Here is a 23,519-nt window from a genome sequence, read left to right on the forward strand (position 1 = left end):
ATTCCCCCCCGCCCCTAGATCGAGGGGTTATATAAAGTCACCACTTATTTTATTAAAATGGAAAAATAAGAAAGTTGTTAATACTGTATTTTGTTCACTCTTATTTTGTATGCCAAATACTAATTTTAAGCCAAAAATTGCGAAAATTATAATTTTGATTCCGAGCTCAAGGGAATGCTAAATGTAGTGTGATTTGTCCCAATTGAATGCCAGTTTACCAATTTTGAGTGTCTATGGGCAAAATGACCAAAATGCCCCTAATAATCAAAATTTGGTGTCCAAGGGAGAACATGGTCTCCTGGTTTGAGCTCAGACACACCCTTGCCTACACTTTCCACAATTCTGAGCAATAACAATACAATCACGTAACTAAAAAAACTATTTGAAATGTGTTACATTATCCCTAGCAAGTGTTTAGAACCAAAGCAAGCTTTTTACAGCTTAATCAATTTTAACCTAAACTAAACATACTAGTCCAATTATAAATGACTTAACCAATTTTCAAACAAAACAAGCTACACTACACAAAGCATGGCAATATAGTAGTGTAAAGGAAATAAAGGGAAAAGCAAGCAAACCACACTAAACACCAAAACGTATTTAGGAAGAGGAAAACCTAAGCACCGAGCATAAAAACCTCTCCCCCAACCACCAATCGGAAATCTCCACTGGAATGAATAGTTGCAATATATGGATGAACATAAACCCTCCAAGCTTATTTCTCCTTGTGTACTCAAGCCCTCCAAGCTCTAGCTAGCAACCAACTTCACCAAGTCTTTTCTTCATCTAGCTTACTGAAGAACCTCCATTGAAGCACCGATGGAAATACCTCCAATAAAGATTGGATTTAAAGGTGGCTTCTCAAGGTTCCATAAGCTTTCTCTCACTCACAAGGTCTGTGTTTATGGGTGAGGAAAGAGTTTACAAAATTTCAATCAAAACAATGAAAGAGATGGAAAAGAGAGGATAGAATGTGTTTTTCTCAAAATAAAGTTTCTCTCTCTTCTTATGCTCAATGTGACTTCTCTTGGATGTCTCTCTTAGGATTTTTAGGGTTTGTATCACCCTTATCAGAAGTCTTTGCCATGCCTCACAACTGTGTGTATGTGTGTTGGCAAATGTGCATTGACAAGTGCAGTCTAGGGAGTAAAGTACAGAGATCGTGCAACTCGCAACCTAGACGCGCCCTAACGTCACATGGTAGTTATGAGGTGCATGTCAACGCTCTCATCCAGACCAACTGCAATGTGGATGTCGCGGGCTAGGTAGGTCGGCTCCTAGTTGCCTCTAGGTCATGAAATCTTTGTCCATGTAGCTTTCCAAATGTAAAGGAGAGACTCAAGTACATCTACCGCAAATTACAATTAAGTCTCGGAAAGTTACATTAAAAATAAAACACAATATATACAACTTTGTCATTGAATTAAGCCAACAAAAAATAGACTTCTCACTATTTTATAAACTTATTAGGATTTTTTATTGTAGTTTTTAAAGAGAGAAATTATAAACTAATTCAGTTGAATATTAGAACAAACTGAACTGAGAAAGCATTATATTTAACTACTTAAGACTCTAATACCAAATAGACTACTCGTCAAAATTTAGAGCTTAGGAGCTGAATTCCAAAATGTTGATTTATGTTTTGGGTATCCTTTTCTAAAGAACATGGAAATTCTCTTTTGAAAAATAAAGTGGTTTTAATCTAAAATTTTTCCCCTTTTAAATTTAAGTGCTCTACCCTAAAAAGATAAAAACCATGTATTCTTTGCTTCAAAACCCTTTTTAAAAGAAAACCCATGAAAACCATTTTCTTAGAATCAAACCTTTTTTTAAAACATTTAAATTAGGATTTCAAAGCATCTTTTTCCAAACAAGTTTGTTTTTCCCTTTGTTTTGACTTCTCTCCCAAATGATTTTTGAGCTTAAATCACAATTTTACAAAAACTTTTTTCTCTTTACCATTTCAAAACATAAAACTTGAATTTTTTTGAAAATGAACAAAAACCACGGTGTTCATCAAAACCATGGAATCCCTTTTCTTTAAAACCCAACTCTTTTTCATAAATAACCTTGGTTTTAATTTGGGTCTCTAAAAATTATTTTCCTAAATTTCCTAGATTCTTGCTTTTATGAAAATTCTTTTTTAAAATGCAATCTGTTAGGTTCTAAATATTTAGGATTAAATGTTTAGATTCTTATTTTGTGTATGTTGGCAAACCAAGAACAAAAACATGTCTAGATTAGGTATCAGACATTGCTCAATATTGTACAAATCAAAATTCAAGAACATTCAAGCTGCAGAAAGAAAAGTCAAGTTCTGTGAAGCTCAACCAATTGAAAATCACAGATAAGTAAATTCTGCAGAATTTAAATCAGGCCCAAGCCCGCGAAAACGTTTAGGGTTTCAATCCAACACTACAAGGTATAATGGAAAACCCTAATTATGTTTTAGAAGCTCTTGGAAGTCTTGTGAGTTACTCCTGTGAGATTTGTGAGGTTTCTGTAACCTTTTAACTCTACAAGCGTCTACCAGAACGAGATCTATAATCAAGAACTGGTGAAAACAAGTTGTCGCATAAAGATTTACTACTGATGGTGATCTAAAACCTTTGAATGGGATCTCAAAGTCACAAACAGGGAGTTTATGTTCAGCAAATCCAAGATAGAAGAGCCCGTGGAGTTGGAGCTGCACATGGTCGTGTTAGTAAGTTCTACTTATGTTAGCTTTAGATTTAAGGTTTAAATATATTGTAATCTTTCATTCTATCATAGTGGAATTGTTTACCTTGAGGATAGCTAGGTTAAATCCTCCTCAAGTTTTTACCTTGGAATGATTTGTTTTCATTGGTTTTCCTGGGTCACCATATTACTATCTTCTTTACTTTTTGACACCAATTAATATGTTTGCATGTGTTTAACCTAGATCTCATAATTAACCTAAGTAAATACTTGGCTAATTCATTAGGTTAAACAAATCTGTTTTTTAAGGGGTCTAAATAAAAAAAAAAAAAAAAAAAAAAAAAAAAAAAAAAAAAAACACAATCCTCTCTTCCAAATGTTTTAAAATCAAGTTTTAGGTAAGTTTTCTTTAAAAAAGTTTGATGTTTCATTCTATTAAAAAAGAAAGGTAAGTTTTCAAAAAAGTTTTTACACTTTAAAAGTTTAGTTTCTTTAAAGTCATGCACAAAAAAATGCTTTTATCTTCTTGAAATTAGCACTTTGTTTATGTTTTTTTTTTTCATAAAAGGAAAGCTTATTTTCATGTAAAATCAAGAGAAGCCATTTTTAGGTCTTTTCCCAAAAAAAAAAGTGTAAACCTTAGTTTCAAAATAAATTTTTTCCAAAAGTCATGAGTTTTCCTAAAAGAAATTGCTCATCTTTCCAAAGATAAGTTTTGAGGTATTTTTTGTATAGTTCATTTTAAACCTTTTGGAATTGCATTCTTTTTTGAGGTTTGTGTCCATGGTTCATTTCCATTGAACCAATAGACACCAATCAAGTTAACATATCCCCGTTTCCTATTTGCACTAATGTTTTGGTTCATTATATTTGTACATGAGAATGAGGAATTGCAGGATAAAATTGCTAAAATATGACATCTTTCCTTCCCTCTCTTTTATTGTTTATGTATGTATTCGCATGTTAAATATATAATAAATAATATTCACATGTTAAATTATATGTATTATTTTTGCAACATAGTAAAGTCTCACATGTTATGTAAATATATTTCACATGTTTTGTTTGTAAATAATTATTTGCCAAAAATATTCACATGATATGGTATATGTAAATAAATACTCATATATATTGATTGTACATAATGTTTTTTCAAAAATCAAATGCCAAGTATCTAAATATTTTCTTTAAAGCGTTAATGTTGGAATTAAAACTAAAATGGGTGACTATCCTTTGGATAGGTGTTGTGGGGTGCCTAACACCTTCCTCACCCATAACTGAACTTTTGAATCCAAAATTTTTGGTTTGAGAAGTTGGTTTACCTTAATTAATTAATAACCCTTGAATCAGTTTTGAGTTAATTTGGTAAAACAAACTAGACAAATAGGTGACCAATCACACCTAATACAAAGTCAATGGTTGGTGGTAACTCCTTAAAATAAAAATAAGAACAGAGACACACACAGCTCACCTAGCCAAAGGAACTCTTTATGTGAAAAATGTTTTTGGAAGAGAAAAATCCTGCATAAACCCTAAGCATGCATACGCATCCTTGAGTATCCATATGCATACTTAAGTCATGCGTATGTAGCCTCGAGTATGCATACGCATAAGGGTTTCAGAAATGACATGCAAGGAAAGTTTTGATGGAAAATGTAGCAGAGCTAATCCCACATCACCTGGGAAGAGTCCTGTCATTCTCTTTAAACACTATAAAAAGGCCACATGGCTCTTTTCCCAAAACACACCAAATCTACTCCAAAAAAGTGATCAAAGAGAAGTTTTTTACTTCAAAAAACATCTTTAAACTAAAGTTTCTTCATTGGGACCTATTTAAGTCAATTTATGCATGATTAAGTCTAGGGTCAAAAAAATAACACATTTTATTGCTTTATAGTCCAGATCACATGATTAGGGTTTATGTCTGATGAACAATATGACCATACATTGAACATAGTCATGCATTGATGCATAGGTGTTATGGTGATGATGCAGTAAGGTAAGTGAGGTAAAACATACATAATCACATGAACTTGCATATGAATTTGATTGTGAACATGATATGCTTGATAAACATGATGGATATGCTTGGTTGATGCCATGAGTGGATGATGATATGCATGCTGCCTTGTTAATGCTACCGCTATATGACATGCTTACTACCTTGATGATAATATGAAGAAGTGAATAATAGCATAAGATGATAAATGTTTTTGTGCTAATATATGTACATGATTAGATGAATGTTGGGTATATACATGTGTGGATGCCATGCTTAGATGAATGTTAGGTTGGATGCTAAATGCATGTTAGGACATATCGTGTGTGTGTGTCTGTGTGTTTACAGTGTGGTTTGCTGCAGTTTTGGGTCATTTTAAGCTCCATATTTTGTGGTACAGTTTGGCCAAAACCATAACCGCACCGCACCGCACCTCAATTTTGTAGTCAAATGTAAGGTGCGATGTAGTTCAGTGTATAAGGTGCGGTTTGGTCAGTTTTAGGATGGTATATTTTTCAAGATGGCATAACCAATTTCTAATTTACTATTAATAATCATGACAATAAGATAGTAAGTTTTTTAAAATATATATATATATATATGTATAATATGTATAGCAAAAAAAGTAACACAAATATATACAAGACCAAAAAAAAAAAATCCATGATAGATTGATAGTAAACAAAAAGTACCACAAATATATAGCATATACAAAACAAAATAATAATATTAAACTTTTGAACTTTTGATTTTGTAAGAGTAAGTGTGAAACAGAAAAGTGAATGATGTTTTGAACTTTTGATTTTGTATTTAACTAAAACAAAGTCATTTTAATGTGAAACTAGAATGCACTAGCACTAGGTTAGTCACTTACTTCATATAATATTTAACTATTAATATATATTTAATATAAAATAAATAAATATATATGGGTACGGTACGATACGGGTTTTTATGGTTTTCTTATTATAAAACCCCACTCTGCACCACAAAATGCTGTGCGGTGCGGTTCATTACCCCAACATGTGATTATTTAGTTTACAACTCCTGAACAATCTATTATAAAATATTAAGGTTACAAGTACAAGGAATCTTACCATATCTTGAAGTACCTACCTACATTAGAACCTACTAATCTATCAAAGCTCAGCTCCAACCCAATTGAACTGATCTTTCTTCATACTTCTTCTGTGCATGAATCTCCTATCCATGAGTAACTCTTACAACAATTCTTAATTGATGCAATTGAACTTTGCAGTAGCTTCACAAAAAACACCAATAAGATCTTCAATGGTTGGTGCCGAAGAAGATATATATACTTGGTTCAAAACCCAAATAGGTGGAGGCTAGGGTTTTCTCTCAGAAATACTTAGGGTTTTTTCATTTTTGCCTCTATAACCTTATTTAAAGACAAACTTAATGGGCCTTTAAATAAACCCTCCAACTAGGTTACAAAAAACCATAATTATAGTCATTTAAAATAAAGCATTTTTGGCAAAAAAAAACAGTTGCCATGAATCTCAACAGGTCAACAAATTGTGTCACTACCATTAAGCTATCATTTGAACTCCCATTTATACAATTATTAAGAGAATAGAAATTTTTGGTATTCACTTTTTAAATGATTTAAAATGTTGGATATGTTTTAACCCATGGTATGGCTTTCTACTGAGTTTAACTAAATTCACTTTAACAAAGTGAAGAATTAATTTAATTCTATTTGCAATTTGGATAGATAGAATGATAATAAATAAGCCACAACACACACACACACACACACACACACAAAGACATTACGTGATTTCAAAAAAAAAAAAAAATTGTAAGGGACAAAAACTCTTCGAGACCTAGTCTAGTAAGCATAATCCACTATGAAGATAATTGTAGTACATAACGACTTACAAAACCTCTAGCTATGCAATGTACATGTATTTGAGCCTCCAACTCCTGCTAGCAACAAACTACACATGTCATTCCTCTTCACAGTCTCCAAATACAAGTTGCGATGTTGACCTCAAGTCCAATCACTCAAGGACATTTGGTGTATTGGTAAAATTCTCCTCTCAATGATGTTCAATGGAAGGGGTTAAAGTTATGTGAGGATACAAGGATTTCACTCAAGGGTCAAAGAAGGCCTCTACCTTCATTCTATATGGATTAGGGTTTTTTTTTGTTTTTTTTTTTTTCATTCTTATTCTTAGTACAGATCAAGGATTGGATGCCTACTCATAGATTTGGAATTTTTCATACGGCAAGTTTCTAGGTAGCTAGCTTGATCGAGGTGATAGGTGAGTGTCAAGCAACTTTCTCTATGGCTAAATTTAATTCATTCTATAGACATCTTGCTTGAGACTTTAGACTTTGCTCAACGGTAACCTTCACAACAGCAACATTAGCTTTTTCTTTCAGCCCTTCTTCCTTGATTACTCAGTTGATTACAACTCAAATAAAATTGTTACATGGTAATTAATGCGAATACATTTAAAACTTTGACATGGAATTTGCTAACACTAGTATAATCATGAGAATTTGATAAAAGAATCTATATTGCATTACTAGAAAATGAATGTTCATCAAGTATATATACAAAGTCTGAGAGAAACTAACTTCTAACTAACTCCACGCTATACGGATCTAGCCTCTACAACCAATCAGATTATTACACGTGTATATGAGTAATAGCTATCAATTAAACTAATCCTAAACTACAAGTAGTATAGCTGTTTTAATAGTATGGCTGTTTTAAATTAAAACACCGTCATTTATGCAATCATAGCTACAACTCTTCCATTGCTCTGTTTTGATACTCTACCTCTCTGCCTGAGTTAACAACTGAAATTCAAACTTGCTTGACCTTCAACCTGAGTTCTTGATCTTGTCCTTCTAATACTCCCCTCAAGAGGAATAAGGGCATGTATATTGATCATGTTCATCTTGGATAGAAGATGAGAAAATTGTTGTGAATTCAGTGCCTTTGTTAAGAGATCCCCAACTTGTGATTTAGTCCTAATGTGCAATAGTCTAATTACTTTAGCCAAAGCCTTATCTTTGACAACATGGCAATTTATCACAATATGTTTTGTTCTCTCATGGAATATAGGGTTAGCTGCAATATGTAGTGCAGCTTGGCTATCACTGAAAAGTAAAGCTACCTTTGAGTGAGAAATTTGAATGTCCTTGAGAAAACTGATCAACCACAAAATTTCACATACTGCAACAGCCATTGCTCGATACTTCGATTTTGCTGATGAGCGTGAGATAGTCTACTGTTTCTTAGACTTCCAAGAGACTAAAGACTCACCAATGAAGACACAATAACTAGTGGTTGACCTCCTGGTATCTAGACAAGCAGCCCAATCTCCATCCACAAATGCTTTGATGTGTAACTCAGATTTGCTAGAGAATAATAGACCCTGCCCAGGACTGCCTTTGATGTATTACAGAATTTTATTAGCTACTTGAAGATGTGGCAGCCTTGGTTTAGCCATAAATTAACTAAGTTTGTGAACTGCAAAAGTAATATCTAGCCTTGTAATAGTTAAGTAGAGCAACCTCCCAATCAGCCTCCTATACATACTAGGATCCTTCAATTCTTGCCCTTCATACTTGCTTAATTTTAGATTCTGCTCCATGGGAACTTTTGCTAGTTTACAACCCAATAGACCTGCATCTTCCAACAGCTCCAAGGCGTATTTTCTTTGACAAAGACTTATGCCTTCCTTGGATTTTGCCACTTCCAAGCCTAAGAAAAACTTCAAATCTCCTAAGTCCTTGACTTTGAATTGTTTATCCAGCAGCACCTTAAGATCTACCACTGCTTGAGCATTATCACTAACAATGAGGACATCATCCACATACACTAATAGAGCAACAAAAGAACTAGAACTGCTTCTTGTAAACAAGGAATAATCCGCTTTAGATTGATGGAAGCCTAGTTGGATCAACGCATGAGAAAATTTGGAAAATCATTGTCTAGATGCCTGCTTAAGGCCATACAAGGACTTATTGAGCTTACAAACAACCTCCCCCTTGCTATGAAAGCCTAGGGCCAAGACCATGTAAACCTCTTCATCAAGGTCACCATGCAAAAATGCATTATTGACATCAAGTTGGGATAAATACCACCCTTTCACAGCAGCCTCCGCAAGTAAGGCTTTATAGTCCAGCCCTTTCCTTTGTGTAAAACCCTTTGCAATCAATCTGGCTTTGTATCTCTCAACAGTACCATATGCCTTATACTTAACTTTGTAAACCCACCTACAACCTATAGCGCTTTGATATCATATGAAATTTGATGAGAGAATTCTATATGGCATTACCAAAAAATGAATGTACATCAGGTATATCTACAAAGTCTGAGAGAAACTAACTTCTAACTAACTCCACACTATACGGATCTAGCCTCTACAACCTATCAGATTATTACACATGTATATAAGTAATAGCTATCAATTAAACTAATCCTAAACTACAAGTAGTATAGCTGTTTTAAATTAAAACACTGTCGTTTATGCAGTCACAGCTACAACTCTTCCATTACTCTATTTTGATACTCTGCCTCTCTGCCTGAGTCAACAATTGCAATCCAAACTTGCTCGACCTTCAACCTAAGTCCTTAATCTTGTCCTTCTGATGATAATCCTAACACAAAGAGAGATGCTACGTCTACAACATTTTTACAATAAATTACAAGTGGTTTGTTGTTATTGGTTCAAATTTCAAACTAACGCTAAGATTACTTTTTTGCCAATAACAACTAGTAACAACTTACCACTTAAGATTTGTTGTAAAAATGTTGTAAACATATCATTTATCTAACACAAAATACCTTTATACATTAATCACAATAAATTATTAATTGCACATATAATAAATGATAACACCTTCCCATATTTAGATAGTTTCTCACTATTAATTTTCACATAAAACAGTATTTTAAAACAGTATCACAGAAGATAGTTTTTTTATTATTTTAGAAAATCAAAAAAGGTAAGAAGAAACCAAAAAAACAGCTAGATATAGAAAAACAAATAAAATGAAGAATCAAAATCGAAAGAGAACATTGAGAATCCCAGAAATAACATCACAAAGATGCTCCACCAGTTCTTCCCTCTTTACCAACATTGCTGGATACGTTAGCCCTGTAGTCCCTCTAAATGCATCCCCACAGTCTTTGGGATACAGCTTCGCAGCATTCACCTCCAGCCTCGCAAGATTATATTGGTAAATACGCAAGGCCTTGCGTGACTCATCAAATGCTTTGCTCGCATTTGCATACATCTCTGAGCACAACCTCACCATCCGCTGAAATACAGGGCTTACACCATTCTTAAACTGTAGGTTCAGAAGGTAAAGGGACGTGGCTGAAGCACTTTCTTCTGCTTTCTGGATCACAATTTCTGCTAAACCTTTTGTGGTTGATGTGTTACTTAATGGATCGGAGTTTATGGTTGATATACAAAGCTCAGGGTATTGGGTGCTTTGGCATGTCTTTAGTATCAAGTCTTGGTCACTTGCTACAAGAGAGAAATGGTGGAGTAGTAGATATGTGAGTGATGAGAGGAAAAGTAGTAGAAAGGAGGAAGCTGGAACCATGGGACAATGGGAATGAAATATCTGTTGCTGCAATGGTAATAGGGAAACAATGAAAACAATAAATGGGTTATCTTTTCCTGTCACGAACTCTGTGATGTTTTAGGAAGGGTTTCCTCATCCAGAGTTTATGTGAGGAAATTTGAAGAGCATTTCTTTCCAAAAATTTACTCCCACCAGTTTTGAGCTTTCTATTGGCCAAGATTGATGATTTTAATGAGTTTGAAAATGAATTCATTAATATTTCTGTAACACCCTGCAGGTTCAGTTACTTCCCCCGACCATTAATAGATAGAACCGTTGCCATTGCAACAACCTATAGATTGGGAGTCAAGAGTGTCCCAATCGCCCCACAAACACACACACACACACACATATATACACATACAAACATATTCAACATTGTAGGTAATGCTTTTTTATAAATATATAAATTTAAAAATAAAATAAAAAAAAAAAAAAAAAAAAAAAAAAAAAAAAAAGATTTGACCCCATGGCATGACATTGGCATCATAATTATTGCTCTTATAGACCGGATTTAAACCCAAGTTTTTCATCCAAGATTTAAACCCTGTGGATACACATGCGGAAACAAATTTCATAATGACAACAATATAAAGATATCCATCCAATAATGATATTACAGATTAGTCAAAAGGAGAACATAAATAAAATTTTTATTTATTGTTAAGATAACACAAACAAGTAACATAAACTGTTCACTCAAAAAAAAAAAAAAAAAAGTAACATAAACTGCTTCTCTTTACATATCAAGTTCATAAACTCTTATTCAAAATTGCTAGCAAGATCTCTGGGCTTCAATGATACACACCATCTTGATCAGTAATGTTTTAAGCACCCATGCGGATAATGCATCGGATAGACTGCCCTTTCAGCATGTAGTCAAATGCTTTGTTGATCTCTGAGAAAGGGACTGAGTGAGTAATAAATTTCTCCAATTCCAACTCCTGCAAAATAAATTGATGGTGTCATTGACCAAGTAAAACACAGAATTAGGCCTTGCTTGTTATGTAAAAGTAACAATCACATCCTGAAACCACTACCCATAATTATACACAATAGCACTTAATCAAAGTATGTTTATTTCATAATAATCTAAGAAAGTTGCACTCTGCCTACTCCATTTTCAGTTGTTCATAAAAGACATGTATATGAAGGAGAACAATGCAGTGGTTCAAGAACAGAAACATAAGCTTACCTTGTTCATGTACTTTTCCACCACAGAAGGAATATCAGTGCGGGGCTTGTAATTGCCAAAAAAGGTACCCTTTAGAGTCCTCTCATTCAAAAAATTCACAGGATGAGTCTGGAATGAATCATCTTTATTTGGTACCCCAACAAGTACTGCAACACCCCAACCCTGAGAAAAAGAAAATTTTAGTCTCCAAGGAAACATAATGCAATAATCGGAAGCACTTCTATAATAAGATAACATGGGTATAAATTCATCAAATGATTACATCATGAACGCATTCAAATGCTGAGATCATGGCCTGGATACTTCCAGTACATTCAAGAGCCCGATCCACTCCTCCATCAGTCATCTCGGCAATCACCTATAATTGAGAGCATAACCTCGATAGTGTGAGAAGTGCAAAAAGTTTGTACACCAAAACAGGTTTTTTGCCTACTAATTTCAGCAACAGAAAATATGTACAAGATAAGAAAAGAACTTAATTAGGAGAAAAAAACCCAAAATCCACTCTTGTCATGTCAGCTAATTAATCACAAAATAGCAAGTCATGGCGTCCAATCTAACCTCTTGAACAGGCTTGTCATGATCTTTTGGATTCACACACTCAGTAACACCAAACTTTTTGGCTGCCAAAGAGATTAAGAATCAAAACCATCAGCCACATGTAAATATGAACATAATAAGATTAAGAACATACATGCATATATACAATTAATGATTCACCTTCTTCGAAACGACCAGAGTGCAGATCAATACCAATGATTCTTGAAGCCCCAGCCATCCTTGCGCCTTCACAAGCCTAATTATCCACACAGGATTAGAGATACAGAAAATCATTCTAATCGTTTTGCAGTTGCCAAAAACTATAGAACATAGCAACAAAGAAAACTCACAGCAAGGCCAACAGCACCCAATCCAAATACGGCTACAGATTGACCCTTTTTGGGTTTTGCAACATTCAAAGCGGCACCCATACCTTCAAGCATATAAATAAATAGATCAATGGAAAATGAAAATCATCAAGAATATTATTACTTATATCATTATTGTTCTTCAAACGCAGAACTCCTACCTGTGGATATTCCACAACTAAGTACACAAACTTTGTCAAGTGGAGCTGCAGGGTTGATCTTGGCAACGCAGCCAACATGAACAACAGTGTATTCGCTAAATGTGGAGGTGCCAACAAAGTGGTAAATGGGCTGTCCATTTTTGGAGAATCTTGTCTTTCCATCATTGAGCATAACACCCCTCTCAGTATTGATCCGAAGGAGGTCACACATATTGCTCTCCTCTGATTTACAGTGGTGGCAATCCCCGCATTCTCCAGTGAAGCAGGGGAGAACATGGTCTCCTGGTTTGAGCTCAGTCACACCCTCACCTACACTCTCCACAATACTGAGCAACACGAACAGAATCAATTAGTACTTGTTCGCGCAACTATAAATCTATTTACTAAAATCATTAGGATTTTCAGTTGTAGTCGGCAGAGAGAGAGGAATTAGAAACTAATTCAGTTAAATATTGGAAATTAACTTAACTAAGAAAGCACTATACTATACATACCCCCCAGCTTCATGACCAAATATACGAGGAAAAAGCGGTGTCTGCCCCTGCAATTAGAAAGGAACATTTCAGTTTCAACTACAAAATGAATACAACAACCTAAAGTCCTCAACCACACCCAGTCCAATTCGAGCACATTGAAAGTTTCCTAATCCATTTGTAAATAGAATTCATCAAATCCAATTTATAACTTCGAGCATTATTTTCCCACTTTAATAAACCAAATGAAATTTCAGATTTAAAGGAACCAAAAAAAAAAAAAAAAAAACCAACAAATTAATGAATAAATTATTACAAATGATCATTTATTTAATGTATTTCCATTAATATTAGCTTGGAATTTGATATTTGATGTTTATGGTAGTTAATAGGCAATTATAATGAATGAATGTACCTACTATCCTGTTTAAGAAATATCTGATGTGGCAACATGGGTTAATTTATTTAATGTATTGCCATTAATATTAACTTGGTAAATACTCATTTTATATATAGGCATTTATAATGAATGTTATCTACCATATCCTATTTAAGAAGAATATGATGAGGCAACATGGGGTTTTATAGGGAATTGTTAATCTAAAAAAAAAAAGTATGATCTGAAATCCATTACCTTGGCTTCCCAGAAGTAAACATCAGTGTGGCAAAGAGCGGTGAAGAGAATTCTCATGCGGACTTCATTTGCCTGAGGTGGTGCTACCTCCACTTCTTCAATCACTAATGGCTTTCCAGCCTCCCATGCCACCGCGGCTTACATTAAAAATACGTACCCAATTTAGTCTATTTCTTCTAATACAACATATCAAAATTTCAAGAATGAGAAAATTATTAGTTACTCGACGTACCATATGGTAAATTCCACCATAATTTTAATTAGTTTTACTAACCATGAATTAATGTGAGAATAAGGAGCACCAAATCACCATATTTCAATAATATTAATAACAAAGAATTACTACCACCGCACACCCTTAGTGCAGTAGTCACTCTAAAATACTTATGGTTGTGGGGTGTAAGGAGTAAGGATCAAAGACTCGACATATATTAGATTAGAATAGAAATTCTATCTTGTATAAAAAAAAAATTACTAACAAGAGTCACCAGCGACCTACGATTTTTAAAGATAAGGGATATTCTTATGAGATATTATTTTTGTCCTCGTTGAGCAATACAAGCTGATCATAATACCTTTCATTATAATATCTACTTAATAACGGATGGTGGAAAAAAAATTTAAAATATATTCTTTTATTATAATATCTTTCAAAAATAACAAACGCTAATAATAACCGAGAGGTTTATTTATTTTTTAAAATTTTAAAAAAAAAAAATCAAAATATCAAGCATGATGCAAGAGTCAAGTCAACCTGTATGGATGTTGACTATTTCTAAAAGTTTTAGTAAAGTTTTAATCAGAGTTGAAAATAATAATAAATAATAAATAAATTCATTTTATAATAATATATCTTTCAACAATAACAAAAGCTAATCACGGCCCATGATTCAACAGAAAAAATAAAATAAAATAAAATTAAGGGGGAAAAAAAAAAAAAAAAAAAAAAAAAGGCGATGCTTTGAAGAAGTGCATGCCTTAAAAAAATGGTGATCAATTTATACATATATTCCCACGAAAACAACTACATCATATTAATTAAAACGAAAAAAAACAACCAAAAAAAAAAAAAAAAAAAACACACACACACACACACAATAGAAAGAAACCCAAATTAGCCAAAAACGGAAGATGTGAAAGACACTGACTGCTGATCACTGAAACCATCAGACCGAAGTATATATAAAAAGCCAACCCCACATCAGAAACAGAGAAGAACCCAAAAACAAACCAAAAAAAATGGTCATATTGAGAAAAAGTGGAAGAGTGTGGTGGCTGGCTCACCTTTGCACTTAATGACCTGACCAGCTGTGCTTGACATGGCTTAAACTTGGATGATTTTTCTGAGTGAAATTAGAGATCACTTTTGTTTTGATTGTGAGTGCTCTGTCAGTGGTGGTACTATATGGTATATATACACTGTTGGTTTAAGAGAATAAATGGACAGAAGTACAAATATACCCCCATTTGGGTTATGTGATAATGTCAATAATTCCAGCTTGGTGATCAAGCCAAACAGGTGGCAAACACGCAATACCATTAATGGTTTTCAAAGGCGCCCTCGGGTTCTCTCAATAATACATATTATCCATTATTCATTAGTCATAAGCACAGTTTTGAAAATTTTCCGTTAACTGTGGCCAATAGTAAACCAGTTCCTGTTTGTTGACAAGTACAGATAAATGTTTGACATCCACCCACGCAAGATATTATCTTTTTTACCCATTCTTTTTTTTTACAAATTTAATCTATTTTACAATGAGAACGGATATGTGGACAATATTTTTATAATATTGTTATAATAAATTATAAGTAGTTAGTTGTTACTAATTTTAATTTAAATTTATTATTAAAATTATTTTTTTACCTTACTAATAATAATCTGTAATAAACTTATCATTTAAAATTTATTGTGAAAACATTATGTACATATAACATGTCTCGTTAAGTTCTTTTTTTATAGATACTACAGTACATAGGTAGGATTTTAGGCTCACACCAAGAACTCTAAACTTCAACTTTTAACTCAATAACTTTCTAAAAAAAATTTAACTCAATAAAATTTAAAGTCATAAAAAGTTAATTAAATTGAAAATTGTACTCAAATTGTATGGGTAAATTTTAATTTTTTTACTTTTATGTTTAAAATTTTAGATTTTAGTTCATGATATATATAAAATTTTAATTCAAACCATTTTGTCACACCCATTGTTGAGTTGGTCATCATATAGCACTGAAACTTGTCACATATATTAATTGGTCGAATCAAATCATGCTCATGTCAATTTTTTTTTTTTTTTTAGAAACACACTTGAGCTCGATCATGTCAATTAAACACCCTATTTTAAAATAATTAAATACCCTAAAAATGAATATTACATAAAATATAATATATAATATATTTTCCCTCCAAAGCTAGAAACAAAAAATCTCCACCCACCATTCTCAACCACAAATGCAATCACTCCCCTACTATTCTTAAACCCTATGTAAAGAAAATCTAGTGTAAAAGTAAAGTAAAAGTAAGACCACTCCTACAAAGTAAGTATCGTCTGGAACCCTACCGACTTGCGCAAACTATTGCAACTTTTGCTTAACCTCATTCCAAGGGTAAAGTAAAACCATCATTTCATTTCATTTCATTTCATTTCATGATATAATGGCAAAATCGCAATTTTGACTGTTTTGTTTCCCAATTCTTAATTGAAGTCAAGTCTAGAAGTCTTCACGGTTACAATGATATATTATGTGATTAAATTAAATTATCTCTCTAAAATGTCTATCTATCTCTAATATATATTATAAAAGTCGGATAGCACAAACTAGTGGATACACAAAACAATGACATGTTTCCTTTTGTCAAAACCTATAACAAGAAGATATGTGTTATCTTTTGATGTAAACCAACATTGACATATAGCAATGAGCGGATTATGATTTATACATGTCATAAATAATTGCCACAGCATAATCAGTCTACTTAAAATACCCCTAAATAAATCACTACTACATATATTTGAAATTTGTAAAGTTTCTTGCTTAAATATTTATATTTAATTAAAAATTAAATGAGTCTCCTAAAATTACTTCCAAAAAATTTTCATTTTTTACCTTAATTGGTTTGTCACTTTTTTGTTTTTTGTTTTTTTTTAAAAAGAAAATTAGTTTGTCACTTAATGTTTAGAAACTGCACTATTTCAAGATAAATAAAAATAGTAGTTACACCTTGATTTTTTTTTTTTTTTTAATCATACAATATTAACACATGTCCTTTTATTCAAGCAAAAGAAAATGACACATTATAAAACTCCTATATTCCTTCTACCCATTAACATTTTTTGCCATAAAAGTAATAAATAAACAACTGACAAATAACGTGATAATTTGTTCACCATTCATTTACATAGTCCAATTTATATCTCACAAAAGAGAGAGGGGGAAAGCCAACCGTTATAATAATAATAATAATTTTTTTTTTTTTTTGAAAATTGACTACGAGCTAGCGGAACGTTTAAGAATGAGAGAATTGCAAATTTGCAACTAATGAAAATTTGGAGATCTGAGCAGTTTTGGTGTTTTGTCTCTATAACCTCTTCATCTTCCTTGACTTTTTATCTCCCCCTTCAATTTAAAGCACTGTTCAATTTTTTTTTTTTTTTTTGAGGGTTTTGATTAATTGATCTACTATTTTTTAATTTGTGCAATATTCTAATTTTCTTTAGCTCAATTTTGGTGTTACTTGCTTACTGTTATGGCTTTTTGACGTAATAAAGAAACTGTTTGCCTTTCTTAGGTTTGTCAATTCCCCTTATATTAGGAACTTCGGGAATGCAGACAAAATTACCTCATTCGGTATTGCAGATAACAATAAACATGTGGAGAAAGTTGGAACCCAAGATGGAGCCATTGTCAATGAACAATGAGATGTCTGGCTGCACACAAGAGTGAGACAGGGGTTAAAAGTTTAGATAGGCAATTGGATTTGATGGGAAACATTTAGCTTTTAAAAAGTGTAAAATGAAGGTAAAGTTGACTTTGACTCTGGTGAAAATATGTATTTGTTTATGCTAATTGATAACTGTTAACATGATTGCAATTTAATTTCTTGTAGACAAATTTAGCACTAGCTTATTAGTTCAATGAAAAAAGTTCCATTATATGCTGCAAATGACTTAGTATTGTATTCCATTGCTGAAAATTTTCCTCTTCTAAGTATTGTAATTCTTTTATTTACTTTTGAAATATATGAGAAAAATGCAATCCATGTGACCTAGTATACAATGATGAAAATAATTTCATTTGATATTTGAATGTATAGTTTTAAGATTTTAATATAAATTTTTCCATGTGATGCACAAGTTAATCACTGGTTGGATTAAAAGTTATATCCAAATGCATTCCTACGATTAAAGTAGAACCAAAGTAGTGTAGATCCTTATCCTTGATTGTTTATGCATGAGAACATGTTTGTGTTTTATGATATGGAAGCACTTGATGAACATGCTAGCTATGAAATTAGGGTTTCAATATGACAATTAACATGTTAAAGACTCTTTTTTTCAAATCATAATTTTTTCAATTTATTTTCTTAATAATAGCATGCTATTTTTCTACTTATGACATGTTTGGATACATTGATTGAGTGACATTATCATGGCTACTACATTCTAGAAGACCAATTCATCAAGCAGGATGATTAATGGTTCTTAGATCAATGGTCCTAGACTAGGCCTTATTGAGAAAATTTTCCCTCTTTAGAATGTAACTAGAAAATCAAAGCCATATAATTTCTTAGATTATATCTAGAAACCAAAAAAAAATCACGTAATTTTTTTTTTAATGTTCTACTATATGTAAATTTATACTCAATCAATAAAATGAGACATTTTTTTTTTCAATTTAATAATTTAGTTTTGATAATTTGATTTCCAATTGCATTTCATGAAATAAATCTTGAAGTCACAATGATCAAAATAACAATTCATGGGTCTTAATTGGACCACCGAATTGAAAGATATCATGTAGTGAACATAATTTTAATTTTGAAATGCATTTTAAGTGTGACTTTGTTATTTCTCAAATTAAAATGGAAAGTAAGTAATAGAAGTAATTTTTAGGTACTTTCAAAATAAGGTGAATAATGCTCCCTCGCCTCACATTCATAATGCAATTTGCTCGTTAAATTCATGGTGGATCCACCATGATTGTGAAAGAATTGAGCATCATTTCACTATAATTTGGAAGTACCTAAGGTATACTCTACTCATTAAATTCATGGTGGATCTACCATAATTGTAAAAGAATTTAGCACAATTTCATTATAATTTAGGAGTACTTAAGAATTTTTCGAGTAATAGTAATCTAAAATTGCCATGTGTATCAATAAATTAAGGCAATTAATGGAGAGTAATGGGCACATCATTAGCAAATAGAAAACAATTCATATTATAATCAATTAGAAAAAGTTTGTATATAAACATGTATATTTACGTATTGACCTTCCTCCTCTCTAATAGCATCTAATAAAAGTTTGTATATAAAGTATAAACACATATACAAACACGCTGTCTACCACTTGCCTTTTGTTGTTTTGGTTTTTCTTCCGAAATAAATAAAGATAATAAAAATTCTTATTTTAAATTATAAATACTACTTTAAAATATATCTATTTATAAAATAAAAATAAAACTGTGTGATGCTTATTAAAATAGGAGTAATATAAGATTCTCAAAAAAAAAAAAAAAAAAAAAAAAAAACTACTAGTGTGTATATATATAAAACCTTTGATTTTTTATTGACCTCTCCAGATCTTACCACATCATTATCATTTTTTTAAATAAAATTATTTTTATTTAATCCAAACTTAATAAGGAGTAAAACTATCTTTCTAACAAGTCCAACTTAAACTCAAACTCATCATTATTATTATTTTTATACAAAATTATTTTTGTTTAGTCCAAACTTAATAAGGAGTGAAACTCTAACTCTCTAACAAGTCCAACTTAAACTCAAACGTTGATAATTTATCTCCAAATTTGCAAGGTTAATCATGAACATTATAAAAGCAGGGCAAACCCCAATATATATATTATTAAGCTGAGTAGAGGTATGAGCTCTTCTTCTTCTTCTTTTTTTCTTCTCCTCTAATTTGTTAAAAAAAATTATTTTATGATTTTTCATGTATTTTTTAAAAAGTAATTTTCGTACATGAACCACCAAACTCTCTTTAGCCATTTACAAGATAAAAAAGCTTGCAATAATTGAAATTTAAGGTTGCTACTTCTGCATATATCTTTGCTTCATCTCACAATATGAAAGTATGTTAATTTCTTGGGCAAAAAGCTTATTTATGATATATTAAAAGGAGTATGATTTTCATTATTTTAACGTAGGCTCCTGCTCAAAAATTTTTAGCGTGGGCCACATGCTAATAAGGTTTGATTAAAGTTTAAACCCATTAAAATTTAAAACTTATTATTTTATGGGTTCATGTACTTTTTTCTTTTTTTTATATTTTTCTTTTGAATAGTCATATATTTTTTGAATTGTTTCAATAACTTATTCTTTAATTATATATCTTTTTTGGAAGTTTTAACATCTAAATTTGTGTAGTCACACACACACACACATATTATCTATAATTTGTAAGATCTGAATCTTTTGATTCCTTTCAATAGTTATAGCCATGAATTATTCTTTTAAATATAACCCATCTTTTTCTTATATTTCTCTATTGTTTAGTCATATATATTTTGTTTTGTTTCAATAATTTCTAAACAGTGAATCATTTGATTCTTTAATATTTTTTCATCTTTCAAAAGTTTTAATATCTGAATTTTTGAGTTTTTTTTTTTTTTGCAGTATCTGAAATTGCCTAACAAATTTTTTGTAAGTCATTGCACATTCAAGCAATTTCTTCTTCATCAACTTGTAACACAAATTGAAGTCATACAAGATCTCATACATAGCACGGGTTAGCGACTAGTAATGTGTAAATTTGTGAGGGTTGCAAAGGTAATGTGTCAAAATTTTAAAAGGTCAACAAAAAGGTAAACACTTTGATTTTATATTATATATATATATATATATATATAGATAGATAGATAGATAGATAGATAACTATGAATAATAATGTATATAGTTTGCTTTGTTAGGAAATAACACCCGGGATAGTCTCCTTGTAAAGGGTTTTAACTAGGGGTGTCAAATGGGTGGGTTTGGGGTGGACATAATTGGGGTGGGTATATAAAACTCATTTACCCATTAAAACCCATTTAACTAATTACTTTTAACCCAAATCCAACCCAACCCAATTATTATGGGTAAACCCCAACTTACCTAATTATCAAAATTACCAAAATACCTTTAAACCAAAAAAATTTCACTTCTGCTCTTTCTTTCTCTCTCTCTCTGTTTGATTTCCCTCTCTAAATTTCCCGAGAAAATCCCTCTCTAACTTCCCGAGAAAATCCAACCTGCATTGACTGAGTCGAACTTCGCGAACTCGCCGGAACGACCAGTGGAGCCAATTGCATAGCCATTGAAACCCTGGTCCACCACGTTTTTGTTCGATGCGTAGTTGTTGAATTTGTCCTTGTGACCAGTGGAGTCCCAGCTGTATCAGCGAAACGAGTCCACTGGTAAGTTCCAGTCGCTGGAGTAGGTCTTGAATGAGTCGGCTCCGCTGAGCCGATCGGTGCCATAGTTGGTGAAGTTCTAGTCCGCATATCTAGCAAAGTTCGAGTCTTTGTCGTGCTTCTCAAGACTCGGCGCTAAATTGGGGAAGCAAAGGAGGTTTGCGGAGGAATAGAAGGCCGGGAGGTGAGTCAAGAGTGAGTTCTGGGCGGTGAGTTTGGAGAAACTTGCTGAGTCGACGGTGCTCAATGGGGGCGCCTTGGATAACAAAAAATTGGGTTGGACTTGGTGTTTCGGATCTCTTTGTTCCATTTGACACCCCAATCTGTGAGAGCTAGAGAGACAAAGAGAGAGAGCAAGAGAGAGAGAAGTGTTTAGAGGCCATGAAAATGAAGGAAAATGAAAACCCTACAACTGAAACATCTGAGGGTTTATATATATATATATATATATATGGGAAGGGTTGGGTTGAATTTGGGTATATTGTTTTTGGGTTAAATAGGGCTCAATGGGTTTTTAGTTAAAACCTAATAATTATTGGGTCTAATTGGGTTGATGCCCATTTAACCCAACTAATAATTGGGTGAGTTTGAGTTTAATTAGAGTGGGTGGATTTGGGTGGACAAAGGGATTTGGGCTTACTTTGCCACCCTTAGTTTTAACATAGTATGTATAAGTTCGGAAACCATTTATAAAAATACTAGTCGCTAACCCGTGCGATGCACGGGATAATTAACAAATGTTAAATAATTTCAAGCATTTATTACCTCTAGCTTTTCTTCTTCTTCTTCTTCTTCTTCTTTTTTTTTAATTTACTCCATTTGTATCTTGCATAGAAATCTCAACCATCTTGCCACAATCCATAAATAAAAAAAATGAATAATATTATTCATCATGTAAAATTTCAGTTAAGTTCATATATTTCCTTGCAAAAAAATGCATAGCACATCATAGGATCTATACATTGCTATATATTCTAAACCTTACCTCTATATATTTTTCTAGCCTTATCCACCAAAAACCACACTCCATATAACCCTAATTCCTTCCATACACTTACAAACTATAAAAACAATTTAGAAATATGAAACAACAAATAACAAATCAACTATTTATACCTAGGTTTTCTATTTCCTACTTGGATAATAAAATACCCAATACCCAAAATAATACACTACAAAATTCTCACCAAAAAAAAAAAAAAAAGAGTCCAAAAACTCTCCAGTCTCCTCCCCTCCATCAACTTCTCTCATGTTGCTACTCATTAAGCCATGCTTTCCACACGCCCAAAACCTTGTTAAACTCCTCAACCTCTATTTATAATAAGTTATTGTCTCTCTTATTAATCATCTGTCAATTGCATATGAGGATCAGATTTCTCAACTAACCCATGCTTGATAAACCAATTAAAATCTCAACTTGATAATAAAAATAATCAAAGCTGACATTGAAGACTCTCTCAAATTTGAATAAGAGGCTAAGTATTACCTATGATGCTAAATACTTCGTACCACAAATTTCATGGGAGCTAAACAAAGACTAAAACTAAAGAAAAGCACAAAAGAAAAGAAAAGAAAAGAAAGATAAGATATTAAGAAAATTACCTATATGCATATATTTCAATGCACGTAGCATCTGATAAAGAAAAAACTGATGATGTTCACAAGTCAAGTCATCATTAGCAACTGATGCGCTTAATTTCAACAATATCTAAATGCCGTAAAAGCCTGAGCAACTTGACTTTACACAGGATCCGTATGGTTTAATATATATATATATATATAGATAATGATTTTATATTATATATTTGTTGAAATTTTTGTTATAGAATTTTAGTTGAAGTAGAATTTTCAAGCTCTTAAAACATATATCTAGTAGAGTTTTATTTAAATTAATAATAAATATATAAGAAATAAAACCTAAAATAAAAAGAATCTAAAATAAAATTAAAAAAAAAGTGATGACGTGAAAAATTGTGGGAACTTCGAAAGCTTTGGTTTTATATATATATATATATATAGATTACGCTTAATGGTTTTGTGGTCATTCTCTACATATGTTTTAAAAAAATAACAAGGAAAAAGGGAAAGTCAACCAATATGATGAAAAATTTTACATAGTTTAATCTGTTAAGGTGATATACCTAGGGGAGTGTCATAGTGAGCGTTTAATACAAAATTAAGATACCTCTTCTCACCACCTCACGGGTGACATAGTGA

General features: G+C 32.2%; 2 protein-coding genes across 2 annotated transcripts; both read right to left on the reverse strand.

Moving 5' to 3' along the window:
* Window positions 1-9,683: 9,683 nt before the first annotated feature.
* Window positions 9,684-10,672, reverse strand: LOC126713078 (cell wall / vacuolar inhibitor of fructosidase 2-like). The gene has a single exon (XM_050412730.1). It carries the CDS (start codon window positions 10,271-10,273, stop codon window positions 9,722-9,724), a length of 552 nt encoding a protein of 183 aa, XP_050268687.1. The 5' UTR covers window positions 10,274-10,672; the 3' UTR covers window positions 9,684-9,721.
* Window positions 10,673-10,924: 252 nt separating this feature from the next.
* On the reverse strand, window positions 10,925-15,117 carry LOC126713076 (alcohol dehydrogenase-like). Its single transcript, XM_050412728.1, has 10 exons — window positions 14,950-15,117; window positions 13,666-13,802; window positions 13,053-13,099; window positions 12,559-12,884; window positions 12,380-12,462; window positions 12,210-12,285; window positions 12,051-12,112; window positions 11,752-11,847; window positions 11,490-11,651; window positions 10,925-11,238 (listed from the first exon to the last, which is right to left on the reverse strand). The coding sequence occupies exons 1-10, from the start codon at window positions 14,984-14,986 to the stop codon at window positions 11,122-11,124; spliced, it is 1,143 nt and encodes a 380-aa protein (XP_050268685.1). The 5' UTR covers window positions 14,987-15,117; the 3' UTR covers window positions 10,925-11,121.
* Between the last annotated feature and the right edge of the window lie 8,402 nt (window positions 15,118-23,519).

Source organism: Quercus robur, chromosome 2, assembly GCF_932294415.1.
Source record: "Quercus robur chromosome 2, dhQueRobu3.1, whole genome shotgun sequence".
Classification (NCBI taxonomy): Eukaryota; Viridiplantae; Streptophyta; class Magnoliopsida; order Fagales; family Fagaceae; genus Quercus; species Quercus robur.

What these genes read in the sequence shown, in the direction of transcription:
- LOC126713078 (XM_050412730.1), bottom strand. Translation starts at nt 10,273, where the DNA reads ATGGTTCCAGCTTCCTCCTTTCTACTACTTTTCCTCTCATCACTCACA.
- LOC126713076 (XM_050412728.1), bottom strand. Translation starts at nt 14,986, where the DNA reads ATGTCAAGCACAGCTGGTCAGGTCATTAAGTGCAAAG. An exon ending in CTCTGGTCGTTTCGAAGAAG is followed by an intron (nt 12,113 to 12,209) that starts GTGAATCATTAA and finishes TCTCTTTGGCAG; the next exon opens with CCAAAAAGTTTGGTGTTACT. An exon ending in CATTTGAATGCGTTCATGAT is followed by an intron (nt 11,652 to 11,751) that starts GTAATCATTTGA and finishes TCTTTTTCTCAG; the next exon opens with GGTTGGGGTGTTGCAGTACT.